The sequence below is a fragment of the Arachis ipaensis genome, chromosome B2 (assembly GCF_059453495.1).
Source record: "Arachis ipaensis isolate K30076 ecotype BB chromosome B2, ASM5945349v1, whole genome shotgun sequence".
NCBI lineage: Eukaryota > Viridiplantae > Streptophyta > Magnoliopsida > Fabales > Fabaceae > Arachis > Arachis ipaensis.
In genome coordinates, this window is record NC_142437.1 from 122,521,831 (window position 1) to 122,536,163 (window position 14,333).

The 14,333-nt window shown below is 38.8% G+C and overlaps 1 protein-coding gene and 1 pseudogene across 1 annotated transcript; one reads left to right on the plus strand and one right to left on the minus strand.

Moving 5' to 3' along the window:
- Nucleotides 1-5,933: 5,933 nt before the first annotated feature.
- Nucleotides 5,934-9,841, minus strand: LOC107633678 (putative disease resistance RPP13-like protein 1). Its single transcript, XM_088504178.1, has 2 exons — nucleotides 6,562-9,841; nucleotides 5,934-6,218 (listed from the first exon to the last, which is right to left on the minus strand). The coding sequence occupies exons 1-2, from the start codon at nucleotides 9,641-9,643 to the stop codon at nucleotides 6,184-6,186; spliced, it is 3,117 nt and encodes a 1,038-aa protein (XP_088360304.1). The 5' UTR covers nucleotides 9,644-9,841; the 3' UTR covers nucleotides 5,934-6,183.
- Nucleotides 9,842-10,884: 1,043 nt separating this feature from the next.
- LOC148575470 (uncharacterized) lies at nucleotides 10,885-12,286 on the plus strand (annotated as a pseudogene).
- The last annotated feature ends 2,047 nt before the right edge of the window (nucleotides 12,287-14,333 follow it).

Here is a 14,333-nt window from a genome sequence, read left to right on the forward strand (position 1 = left end):
AAAGAAGGGGCGATTGTCAACAACTCGAGTCGAGAAGCAGACTCTCTCGTCAGAAGAAGGAGGAACAATCTCGTAGTTCTTCTCATCACCAGAATTACTACAGACACTATGAAACTGCCTAAGCTGAGCACAAAACTCAGAATAAACCAGCGAGACACACATGAGAACCATGGAGTCCACCCAATCGGCCATACCCGCAGGGACCTGGGAAGGCATCTCTACAACGTTATTTCGGGAAGACATGAGGTCAACTAAATCCTACAAAAAGAAAAGAAGAATGGATTACTTAAAAACATCTCGGACAGGGGGCAAAACATCTCGACGAGCGGATAAACAAAAAAGGGAAAACCCCAAGACTTAAGACAAAAAGTCTCGGGGCATCCCATGGAGGCAATAAACAAGCAAGGTCTTCAAGTTATTTCTACAGCCTACATCCCAGCACTCATCAAAAATAAAATTTTCAAAGTGAAATTTTCAAGCTGCAACAAAGGAAGCAAAGATGCAAGAGGTCCACCCTCCTACAGTTTATCAGCGGAAAGCACATTTCTACAGTTTAGCAGAAATTCCAAATTGGGGCAAGCGGAAAAACAACAAAGGTGCAAACTTTTTTCAGAATCAAACAAAGTCATCATTCCAAAGCTTCAAATACAAAAGCATTCGCAAACATGCAAAGTTCTACAAGTATCAAGCAACAAATGAAGAAACTACAAGACACGCAGTGATCAGCAAAAAGACAGAAAGATCCAAACTTTCTCAAAACAAACACAAAATGATGTAGAGGAAGGAAGGAAGAAGAGTCGAACCTGTGAAATGAGAAGAAAACTGCGAAAAAAGGCAAGGAAGCGAAAGGCAAAAGCCAGAATCACCCTTTCTCCCACGAAAAAGCAAAGTGACAAAGCAAACGTCGCTAGGCTAAAACACGAAACTGCAAACTCCAGGTAGAAGCTTCAGAAAAATAAAAAAGTTGAAAGTGAGAGAGTGAAAGAAGAAATGTGAAGAAGTTACGAAAAGGGCGAAGGAGAGAAACCGTTTCTTGAGTGCAAAATTCAAAAAATAGAGAAGTTAGGGGAAACGGGGCAATTAAATGCCAATTAAATGCGGATATTAAAACCGCTTGCATTCCCAAAACAGCGCCGATATAAAAGCGCGCGCTTTTAGAAGAAAAACGTTCTACATTCAAAAGCTTCTACAAAGGAATCGACAAAATGCTTGAGTTCGGCTTCACTAGAGAAGGACCGAAGTCAAGAACTCGACCTCAAAAAGAAGACCGAGCTCAAGCAGGGGCACTGTTCATACCCTGGGTCGAACTGTCCAACCCGGGATGATTGGTGGCAAAGCGACCGACCTCTTCAGGTCCGACTATCCGACCTCTTCTTAAAGAGATCGGCCAAATCGACAGGAGAGCCCAGTAAAGGGTCCAAATAGAGGAACACAACCCAAATCCAAAGGCAGTTCAAGCCTACAGAGATAAAGGCGGTTCCCTTAAAGATAAGCTGACTTCACTTAAGATAAAGATAAGATAAGACAAGATAACTAACTTATCTTATCAGAAAGGTCAGCCCACACTACTATAAATACACTGGAGCACCAGGTATAACTCATACTCTGATTCTACATAAAACCTGTTTAATACCCATGCTAACTTAAGCATCGGAGTCTCTTGCAGGTACCCCCCACCCTCCGGTGACCAAGGATCAGCAGTGTAGCTAGTCCAACAAGTCGGACGCGGCGGCTCCGGCCACCATCAACAAGTCGGACACAACAGCTCCGACCAGCACAGAAGATCTCGTCCGAGATCGACCTACAGTTTCAGGTAACCCTCGGAACAATATCCTTGCTTAATTGTGCACCTAAGTATCCTCTAAGGTTATTGAGAAAAAATCTTTGCCCTGACTCCTATTGATCTTCAATTCATAAATCCTACATCTTTTGTTTCAACCTGAATTTGTTTGACGTGATAGCATTTATGTTTTTATCAATTCTTTTAAAATGTTCATCTCATATTTTTTCTTTGAGAATGTGAAATGATTCTATCATAGTTTTAACCATTGTTGATGGATGTCCTATTTGATTTTGTTCCTAATCATTCTCTTAAATTTTTGTGAACATTGTTATTAATTTTAGTGACCATCTCTTGTGAACTTTGTAATTCTTTGATTCAACTTGAACTTGTTTTGACCTAATACACCATCTTTTCTTTTATTGTTTTTACCAAGTTTTTATTCAGATTTCCTTATTAAGATGCAACTGACTCTCTTTTTGACACACTTCATTGTTTCTGTACATCGTTGCATAATTACAATCTTAAGCATCCTTCCATGTTCGTGCGAACACCATCTGTGATGTTTGCTCTTCTCTGCCTAAGTTTTGAATTCTTTTGAATAAACTCGTACTTGTTTTGATGTCACGTGCGATTCCCAGATATAGCAAGCGATACGTTAGTTTTTTAGGACATAGTTTATCGATGCTAAAGTTTGAAAAGTTGTAATTCAAATACTTGACATAAGACTGGTTGCTACCATGGATATGTAATGCAGAACCAAGATTGTATTTTGAAAAGATTGATGAACGAAGTGAAGAGTGCTATATATGTATATCTGAGTTGTCAAGGGAGCCAGAGTAGGGGAATGTCAACGGCATTGTTTTAGTAGGAACCTATCTTGTAACTTTTGCACCTCGTTATACTTATTTCTCATATTTGGTAAAGTGCTAAAACCATGTAAAGTTTTACAGATTATATCGATTTTCGAGGGTGAAATTTTTTATAAGGGTAGAATATAAAATTCCTACAATACCCTTATTCCTCTTTTTCCCAAACCAAACCCTAACCCTAAATTACGAAACAAATCCCACACATTTATTCTCTCTCATACACCCTCCTTCCAACGGATAGTGAGAACGAAAGAAGGAAGAGAGGGAGAACGACGGAGGAAGGAAGAAGAGAAGAGAGGAAGAGAGAGGCGGTACCGATAGGAGTCACTACCACCGCCGTCGCTGTGCTTGAGAGGAACCAGAAGTGTGTGTGTGTGTGTGTGAGAGAGAGAGAGAGAGGCCAGCGCCACTGCTGGGGCTGTCACAGTGGTTACTGTCGTCATTGAAGGAGCTCGTGACTGAGCTGCTGTGTCGCCGACCGTGCTCTATCTTCCATTCTTCTTTCACTGGAGCCTTCCGCCACTACCCTTGCCCTTTTGAAAACGCCGTAAGAATCACTCTGCATCTCTATCAGTTCAGTTACACCACCGTTTTAGCCTGGTTAGTGGTTGCTTGTTCTGTTTTATTTCTACCACTATTTTACCACTGTCATTGATGTTGTTGTTGTTACTCTGCCTTTAGCTGTTGTTGCCGCGTGCCACTAGCTTGTTGCTTCTGTTCTGTTGTGCCCGTTTGCTATTCTGCCTGGCTGTCGGAGTTGCCGCTGCCCCAGTCCAAATTTTGCGCTCTTTCATACCCTTTAGTTTAGCACTCCGGGTTTATTCTTTTCGATCTCTTGGGACCATGCTGTGAGTAGACTTTACATTTATAACCGTTAACTTTTTGGTTTATACTATTTTGAGTTTCTAATTATATTTATAAAGCTATTGTTGAAGAACTTTGATTTGATTAGAATAATTGATTTATTATAGTTGCAAAAAAATATTTTTATAAAGCTCATACATTAGAAATTTTATATGAGATTATATATATGTTTGATGAAGCTTTATATTATAGGTTTAATTACTCTGCTGGTCCCTATAGTTTTGCAAAATTTTCAATTAGGTCCCTATACTTTTTTTTCTTTTAATTGAGTCCTTGCACCAAATCTTTTTTAATTGGGTCCCTACATTTTTTTTCTTTTATTTAGGTCCCTGTACCAATTCTTTTTTTTTTTAGTTGGGTCCCTATAAAATTAAGCCAATTACTACTAAGAGGGACTTAATTGAAAAAAAATTTGGTACAGGAACCCAATTAAAAAGAAAAAAAGTATAGGAATTTAATTGAAAATTTCACAAAACTATAGGGACCAATAGAATAATTAAACCTATATTATTTTAAAACATTTGATTTTACTCGAATATATACTTTTGAAGCATTGAAGTATTTGTTTGTACTCAATGACTTTGAAATTGTGAAATGTGTTTGAAATTACTTATAATTGAAAAATGTATGATTAGAAAAGATTTCTTATGAAAAAGTATTATTTGATTTGATTCGATACCGTATATATTTGAAAGATCGAAGATTTATTATAGAGGGGTGTTGCTAGCCTAACATGTAGGCCACATGTTAGATCTGTTATTCTATTAGGACACACAAGAGGAAAGGGCTACCCATAGAGGTGGAGCCACCCAAGTATGGACTTTTGATTTGATTTCTGTATGAGAACTTCCTTATTGATTCACTTATTTATATAAATTATTATTTTCTAAAAAAAATTATTTTTATGATAATGTTTATATGGTCTCATGCGGATTATAGATGTATTGTTTAGTCACTGAGTTACAAAATTCATTTCATTTTTCTAAAAATATTTTTCAGAAACAAATACTTGAATTGTGAGCCTTTCTATTCAAGAATAACGATCTGTAATTAGTATTTCATTTTTGTTGAGTTCCTAGACGTTATATACTCTATGTGTCACTAAAAGAATCTATTCATATTTATTTGGGTTAAGTATGATTTTGGTCCCTAAGGTAGGGGTTGAAAATTTTTTTCGTCCCCGACCTTTTTTTTGCTACAAAATGGTCCCGAAAGTTTAACTTAATTTTAAAATCATCCTTCGGACGAAAATGCCCTTCCCCTTCTTTCCCAAAATAACCAATTCTTCTTCTCAATCACAACAATTTCAATACCAGTTCTTCACCTCAATCACAATCATATTTCTTCTTTTTCTTTTTCTTTAGCTAAAATTTCAACAAAATTTTAACTACAATTTTAACAACAGCAACAACAAAATTTCAAATAACAAATATAAAAAAAATCAAAACAGAGAAGAAGAATACAAAAGTAATAAAATTTTAACATATCAAAACAGAAAAACAGAAAAATGGAATAGAATCAGAATCAAAATAGAAACAGAAAAGTAGAAAAAGAAAACCAATGGAATCAATACCCAGGATGAAATCAGAGTCAACAACAACAGTGTGATTAACAAAATCAGAATTGGAACAGAAGCAGAATAATCAGAAACAGAAGCAGAATAATAAAGTTAATCTGAATCAGAATTGGAAACCCAGCGGCGAGGAGCAACGGTGAGCAGCGACGACGTGCAACAAGCAGTGACGAGATCCAGGACGCGAAGCAGCAGAGGAGCTCCGGCGACGGTATTGGGTTCAACGGACGGCAGCGGTGGCAGCTGGCGCGATGGCGGCGACACTCCTCCTCTTCCCTCAGCTCATGCATCCCTCTCTCTCTCTCTCTCTCTCTCTCTCTCTCTCTTCGCGGTCAGCGTCGCGGTGGCAGATCTAGCGATGACAAAGCAGCTCAGAACGGCGATGACGAGGCGGCTCAACGGCGGCGACGAGCGCAGTGCGACAGCGGCCTCCCTTCTCCCTCGCGTGATTCCCTTCCTTACCTTGGCACCTTCCCTTCCCCTCTCGTCTCTTGCCGTTAGTATGAGTGAGATCTGGAACCCCTCCCCTCTCCCGTTAGTGTGACCGAACACGAGGAGCGGCAGCGGCGGCGGCGGGAGGAGCAGTGGCGCTTCCCCTCCCCCTTCCCTTCCCTGGAACCCCCCAAACAAAGCGCGATCCCCCCTCCCCCCTTTTCCCCTTAACCCGTTCCCCTTTTTTCCTTTTTATTTTTTATTTTTTTAATTAGGGGTATTTTCGGAATAAAAATTATAAATTTAGTAAAAATGACGATTTTAAAACTAAGTAAAACCTTCGGGATCATTTTGTAGCAAAAAAAAGTTTGGGGACGAAAAAAATTTTCAACCCCTACCTTAGGGACCAAAATTATACTTAACCCTATTTATTTATTTTATTTTTTGTTAAAAATATATAATTATTTATTCTAGAAACCGTAAATTTATTCAAAACATTTGTAATATTCTTGATAATCTTATATTCTAATCTATTAGGCTTGCTAGGGGACAATTTTCTTAAACACCATTCATGACTCATTTTTTGTCTTGACATCTTCCATGTACATTAGACAAAATCCTTGCATGGTGCACAAAAAGTGGGAAATCAGAATCAAGACGACTCATAATCTGCGTCTGACTCCTAACCTGAACCACCCTGCAATCAAGCATACAAATACTGTAAGCGATAAAGACAAGATCATGAAAAAGATTACATTTTTGTTTTTTCTTTTTTCTAAGCATCTAATTTATTATATTTAACAAAATTGGAAAAATTTCCACCTGTAAGCTGTAATAGTTTTTTGTTTTCTTTTTTTTTTAAAAATTATTAAAAAAAAACCTTGTGGGTGAAACAGTACATGGAAATGGCTAAGAATGAGTTTAAAAACAGTTTTGATGTATTAACACGGGAATGAAAATGTTTGATGGTAACAATTAATTAGCATTGTAATTGGAGAGCGTGCAGTGAGTTTAGGAAAGATGAGAGCAAAAACAATTACCTGTTTGGAATTGAATCCGGGGGTCGTTCATCTCTTCCAGCTTACTCCTCAATGGACATTCTCCCTTGATGATGAGTTTCAATATGGAGGCAGGCAGGTTTTGTTGTGTGATATTCTCCAGCTTTGGACAGAATCCAATTGTTAATTGTTGGAGGGAGGTGAGTTGGAGAAGGCCCTTGTAGTCTAGCGTCTCCAGATTTGAAAATTTCGACAATTGTAGAGACCGGAGGGAAGCAGGAAGGCAACCCTCTCTCGGGAACGACTTAACTTCATTCCATTGTCGAAGGCTAAGATGGGTAAGGCCTTCACTCTGCAAACCCTTTGATGTTATCCAACTCTCCAGTTTCTGGCATCTTCTGATCAGAAGAGTTGTCAAGCTCGGCGGGAGGCACTCCTCTCCAAAACAATCCATTTCTGGGCATTCCCGTATATCCAATTCCTCCAGAGCCGGAAGGTGAGCGGGCAGATCTCCACTTAACACCGGACAGTCTTCTATTGAAAGGCTTTTAAGTATAGGAAATCCATCAAAGTCATCAGGAATATGCCACTCTCGCCAGCGAGGCATTCCACCAAATGCCAGAGTTTGAAGAGATCTGAAGGGTGTCCCCTGATGAAATGATTCAGCGTTGTTGTAAAACTCACCACCAATTCTCTCCAACCCATCAAGTCCCCATATCAACAGATGCTGCAGAGAGGGTAACTGTCCCAGTGAAGGAACCTGACGGCAATTCTTAAAGAAAGCCAGAATCAATGTAGTCATATTGGAGTAGCAAGGAAGGCCTAACCAATCGGGGAATGTTTCACCCCTGTAACTATAAATTGATAACTCCTCCAAGTTTCGGTGAGGTTGTAACTTCTCAAGTATCTCTCTCTCTTTTTCAACATCAACAGTATCACCACCATTATCTTCTGGAAGCCATTTCAATTCTAAAATGTTGATGTGCTTCTTGTTACCCATCTTTGCCTCCAAAGCTTCACCGCTGTTGTTCACATTCTCTAAGTTGGAAATGCAAAGTGAACCATGAAGATTGTCAAGTGCTCCCAATTCTCTTATCCCATTCTCCACTTGCTCCCCGACAATATAACGAATTAAGAAGTTCAGATGCTTTAACTTGCTCACTCCTTTCGGCATCTCTTTTAAACTATCAGCTCCCCTGATATCAAGATGGCGTAGGTTCACAAGATCTTGCATGCGGCTGGGAAGCATCTCTAGCTTCTCACAATCCCTCAACTTCAATGTTTGGAGATTGTATAATCTACACAATGATTCAGGCAACGTGACAATAGGTATTTTGGAGAGATCCAAATAACGCAAATGGATCAACTCACCTATTGAATCAGGCAATGACAGGATTTTAAAGCCACAAAATGACAAAACTCTTAAACACTTCAATTGTTTTAGCCAAAAATCACATCCAATATCATTTGATTGAACATAAACAGGTAGAAATGTTCTCATATATATTCCATTATAGGCCTCAAGAAATTTTGAGATTGGATCCCGATTATATGACAAATAACGAGTTTTGCTCTCAGCCATGTGTGGATTGCCAAATTTGTCGACTCTGAACAAGAATTTTCCAGCAAAAAACGTTGCTAGATCATGCATGAGATCATGCATTACATAGAATCCAGCATAAGCACTAGAAAGTTGAAAAAATGATCTTGCAACTAATTCATCAAAATAAGCACAACCAATATCTTCTAATGCATTGTTTCCAATTGGCTGTAAGAGATCTTCAGCCATCCACAACAAGATTAATTCATCTTTGTGAAATTGATAATCTTTTGGATACAATGAGCAATAAACAAAGCATCGCTTTAAATGTGAAGGGATGTAGTGATAGCTAACTCTTAATGCAGGAACAATCTTATTTTCATCTTCCGGGAGTTCCCAAATTTCACTTTCAAGTATATTCTCCCAATCCCTTACATTATACTTATTGCGCAATAAACCTCCAAGTATCTTCACAGCCAAAGGTAATCCCTTACACTTTGCAACAATTTTTCTACCAATTGGTTCTAGAGTTGGATATTGTTCGGAATTAGTAGAAATACATGAATGTTTCAAAAACACTGACCAACAATATTCGTCTGACAATAAACTTAGTTCATAATGTTGATTAGGAGCTGCGAACACAGAAGCAACCTTTTCACTACGGGTTGTTAAGAGAATTTTACTTACAGGATTTCCATCCCAAAAAGGTTTCAAAAAATCTTCCCATGTGTCTCGTTGATCATGCCAGACATCATCCAAAACAACTAAGAATGTCTTTCCTGTCAACTTTTTTTTCAAATCAGATTGAAGAAAATCAAAATTGTCCATGCTACAAGGACAGGAATCTAGTGCCGCTATTATTGTCCTTGTAACATGAACAGGGTCGGAATTTTCAGCAACACACACCCACACTCTAGTGTCAAAATTTTCAACCACTTGGACATCACTGTAAACCAGTTGAGCCAGAGTAGTTTTTCCTATTCCGCCCATACCCACAATGGGGATCACAGTCACAGGTGATTTAGCATGACAAGTATCATCTAACAGCAATTTGATTATCTTCTCCTTGTCTTCGTCCCGACCAAATATGTCAGAACTTACAACGAGAGATGTGGATGGAGTTCTCCATGACGACATGTCCACCTTGGCGCACTCTTTTAGACGATGATAATTTTTCTTTGCTACAACAGACTCTAGTGTACCAACTATTTTTTCCATATCACCACTGTCTTCAATATATGAATCAACCACACGAGACCGGGAAGAAGAGTTACCTGGATCCGTTTGAATGGCAGCGATAGCGGCTTCAGTGGAGAGTTCATCGAGCAAGTCATCGGCCATATAGAGAGCATCTTGGAGATCAACAAGCCACTTCTTGACTCTCTTGTCGGTGAACTGCTTCTGCTCGGCATCATCAAGAACAGGTCCAACATCATACAGACTTTTCTCCAACCTTCCAAGCAACTCCTGGGCAGAGTAGTTTCCTTGAAGGACAGAGTCATCTTCAAGTATTGAAGACAATTTGTCTAAAACGGCATCAACAAAGGAAGTGAGATAAGCTCCACCATCAAGTTTTGCAGCCATGATTGAATCTCAACTGCAGCAGATGAGAAAGAAAGAAAGGCGATGGATATGGAAAGGGTTCGCACTTTGCAGTGTAATTTAGTCTCTGGATTTTCTCAAACAGAAGCTATGGGAAGTGTCCTTTCATTTAGAATCCTTCCAAAACAAAGCAATGACTAAATTCAAACAACTTTGTTGGCGTTGTGCTTTCATTTGTTTAACACTTTGTTAGTGTGTTTGTCGTATTTCAAGGTAAATTAAAACAACTTGTGAATAAATAATATAATTAAGATTAAGTGTGTGGAAATTTTGTTAATCAAAGACGTACATGTGGAAAACTTTTTTTTAACACTTCTTTGAACGGTGTTTCATGATAATTAAAACCCTTTGTAGATAAAACAATAATTTAACAAATAATTAAACATATAGTTTTCGTTGATTTCAATGATTTGTGAGACCTTGTCTCCACATACAAAAATTTAAAATCCTTCCAAAACAAAGCAACTACTAATAACTTGGCTTTTGTTTTTGTCCCTTGTGATAATGATAATAGCCATAGTGATAATCTAGTAGAACGCTTTTGATTTTTTCTTCCACATGATGCCACTTTCACACCTACCATTATTACGTGGCTGCCTCTTTCAATTTAAATAAGAAATGCACTCAAAGGAGATTAGATAATAAACGGCTCGAACTGCTTACATAATACATAATTGAATATATTATATGAATGACTAATATGTCAGTAATATTTTTCTAAATGTATATTCAGACTTTGAGTATTAATCTGAACTTTTATTATGATTATGTTAAGCAATGTTGAATGGTTCAACGTTTATCTTTTTATGGCAAATTGGCAATTCATGAAACAGAAAAGAAAAATAATGCAAATTACATCTCTGTTCACCTTATTCATGTCTCAAGAACTACAAGTTATTGCTACTAATACAATCTTCTTAACATAAAGAACATCAAATTTTTTTGGCAACGCTTTATAGTCAAATTTCCCCTTCATGAACTTGCTGATATATTGAGATGGGAACCTACCTTGATCCTTCTGAATGGATGCTTTAGGATATTAGATTATTATTTTTACAAGGACGAAGTTAGTGAGAAATGGTAGCAGTTTGCGACAAACTAGAAGATATTGACTTAGTCTTCCTCACAATTAATTTGATTAGTGGGTGCTGAAGATGTTTTGATAGATCTTATAATAATAACGAATATTAGTGGGTGCTGATAGATCTTTTTGAAAATTGAAGATGAGCGGTGGAGTGAGCGGGGAAGAGACTTTGAGGGTGAAACACGGTGAGGCAGCCGGTAATATCAGCAGAAGAGATAAGGGGGAGAGCGGGGGAGGGATTGCATCAGGGGAAAAGGAGGATCATATTTCGGGAGGGGTTTCTAAGCCTTTGAAGGTTTCTTTCAGGGACAAAGTCGTGGGTTCCAAGATTGCTAAAGCTTTTTCACTTGTTGAAACTTTATCGGGAGATAACATTGCGGTAGTTTCTGGGAAGCAAGGAGATCTCTTGCCACCGAGTGTCACGTTTACCCAAGAAGCTAAGAATTGCTTGGCAGAACCTTATAAGGATGCTATAGTGATTAAGGTGTTAGGTAAACATTATAGCTACACTGCATTGTCTCATAAACTCCGAACGGTATGGAGGATTAAGGGAGGTTTTGATTTATTGGACGTGGGATTTGACTACTTTCTTGTGAAGTTTGATGTAGCTGAGGAGCGAGAAAAGGTTCTCTTAGGAGGTCCGTGGATGATCGAGGGAAATTATGTGGCTGTGAAGCCTTGGGATCAAGAGTTTAGATCAAGTGAAAACTGTTTTGGAGCAACTTTAGTATGGATTAGAATTTCCGGATTACCAATTTGGTGCTACCAAGAAGATGCAATGCTCCGTGTTGCGGCTGCAGTTGGCATTCCCGTTAAGGTTGATTTGGCAACAAAATTAGCTGAAAGAGGACGATATGCTCGAGCCTGTGTTCAGATAGATTTAGGATTGCCAGTGACTAAGAAGATTCTTGTTGAAGGTGTTGAATATGAGGTTGAATATGAAAGTCTTCACCTTATTTGTGGCTCCTGTCTCAAGTTTGGTCATGATATGAAGGTGTGCAAGACTGACAGCAATGCAGGAGGAGGAACTAATGCCAAGGTGATCAGCGATGTAGCAAAGCAGCCAGAAAGCTCAAATTCAAAAAATCCAGTACATGTAGAAAAGGCAAGTTTTCATTTTGGCAAGAATCTTGGAGATGAGACTGTAAATGTTACTGTCCCGGATTTGGTGGAGAGTGATTTGCATGCTGTTCATGTAGACCATGCACAACATGAGGATTTGGAAGGTTGGACTCAAGTGATTAGGAAAGGAAAGTATAAAATGGGTCAAAAGCCTTCTCTTAGCACCCATCAGGTCCAACCAAAAGTAAAGAAGACTCCTAACAAGGCTACCAATACTTGGACAAGGCCTAATCACCAACGTACAACACATGCAACTGGATCCAAAGTAAAATTAAGCAGGGGCATCAATATTGGAAAACCGGTTAGTGTGGCTTCTTCGGGGACCCGGCACAATGTTCATCATCAGCAGCAAGGTGAGACAACAAATGGCACTGTGCGAAAGCGTCCTCGCCCAAACTCTTTGCAGAATTCACCAGTAGATAAGGATGGAGCATCGACGGCGGGTATGGTACAAGTTTCGACGGAGAAAATTGGGCTGCAACTTGAGAGTCCATTAAAGGCAGGATCGTCGAAGACAGGGACATCATGTTGAGTCTCGGGTTTGTTATTGGAGCTCTCTTTTTGCTGTTTTTATGGATAGTTTCAATATCATAGCCTGGAATGTGAGGGGTGCGTCTAACAAGATGGCCCGTGTGCATTGCAAAAATTTGGTGAGAATATATAAACCATCTTTCTTCTTTCTCTTTGAGACTCATACCATGTTTAATAATTTGAAGAATTTTTGGGATAAGTTGGGTTTTCATTGTGTTGGTATTGAGGAAGCAGTAGGACACAGGGGTGGCATTTGGTTTCTATCTTCTATTGCTAATGCTTCTTGTGTGGTTATTGATCAAATTGACCAATGTATCACAGTAAAAGTGAGTGTGGGTAACTTAGTTTGGCTTTGTAGTGCAGTATATGGGAGTCCTCAATTCGAAAAAAGATGTATGCTTTGGGATCATTTGCGTTCTATTAATTCATGCCATAATAGACCATGGATGGCCGTTGGTGATTTTAATGAGATTGTGGCACCAGATGAGAGTACAGGTGCTTATTTTTCTTCTCACAGAGCTAGTCTATTAGCTACTACTCTAGATGACTGTGAGCTCTTTGATCTTAAAGTGACTGGTAGGAGATATACTTGGTATAGAGCAGTTCAGGCTGGCAGGGACTTGGCTAAAAGGTTGGATAGAGCTATAGTTAATGAGGCGTGGATGACAATGTTTCCTGAGGGTTATTCTGAAATTCTTAGCAGGCTTCATTCTGATCATTGTCCTATTTTAGTTCGTTGTCATGGTAGCCCCAGAGTGAAAGGTTCACGTCCTTTTAGGTTCCAAGCTGCGTGGGCAACACATCCTTCTTATAAACATGTTATTAGTAAGGCTTGGAATCAAGAGTTTGGAAGTGTTACCGAAAGGCTTAAGATGGTTCAACAGGCTTCTTTGGACTTCAACTCAAAGATTTTTGGAAATATTTTTGTGCGAAAAAAAAAGCTGGAATATCAGATTGATCAGATTCAACGGCGTTTGGAGGTTACCGATGTGTTATCTCTGAGAATTAAAGAAGTTGAACTGAGGGAAGATTACAATAGGCTTTTGTTGCAAGAGGAACTTTTTTGGTACCAGAAATCTAGAGAGCAGTGGGTCAAGTATGGGGATAGAAACACTAAATTCTTTCATCTTCAGACTTTGGTACGTAGAAACCATAATAGAGTACATGGATTATATGTTAGAGATGGGTCTTGGTCTACTGATCCAGATATTCTCCAGGAAGAAGTTCTCTCTTTTTACAAGAATCTCTTTGGTACAACGGAAGAGGTTGAGGTTGATTGTTTAGGGGATGTTCCGATGCCCACTCTAAGTACTGAGGCTTGTGCTAGGTTAATTGACCCTGTCTCTTTTGCGGAAGTCAAGTCAGCAGTATTCAGTATGAGCCCTTTTAAGGCTCCTGGTCCAGATGGCTTTCAAGCTTATTTTTTTAAAGAATATTGGGAGATAGTAGGCACTGAGATTTGGAATATTGTCCGGAGCGCTTTTTTGGGAGAGTTCTTAAATCCTAGCATCATGGAAACTCTGATTGTGCTTATTCCTAAAATTGATAACCCTACCTTTATGAAGGATTTCAGGCCTATTAGCTTGTGTAATGTTGTTTATAAAATTATCACAAAAGTATTGACTAACCGACTTCGGCCTTTTCTTCCAGATATTGTTAGTCCTTTACAAGGAGGTTTTATTCCGGGTCGTGGTGCTCCTGATAATATTATTGTGGCCCAAGAAATTCTGAATTTCATGAAGCATACAAAATCCAAGAAAGGTACTCTTGCTTTTAAAATTGATCTTGAAAAAGCTTATGATAGGGTGGATTGGAGGTTTTTGGAGAGTACTCTCATTGCTTTTGGTTTTCCTATCATCACTGTTAATTTGATTATGACTTGTGTCCGTGCATCATCTCTTTCTATTATGTGGAATGGGAATAGATTGGATAGTT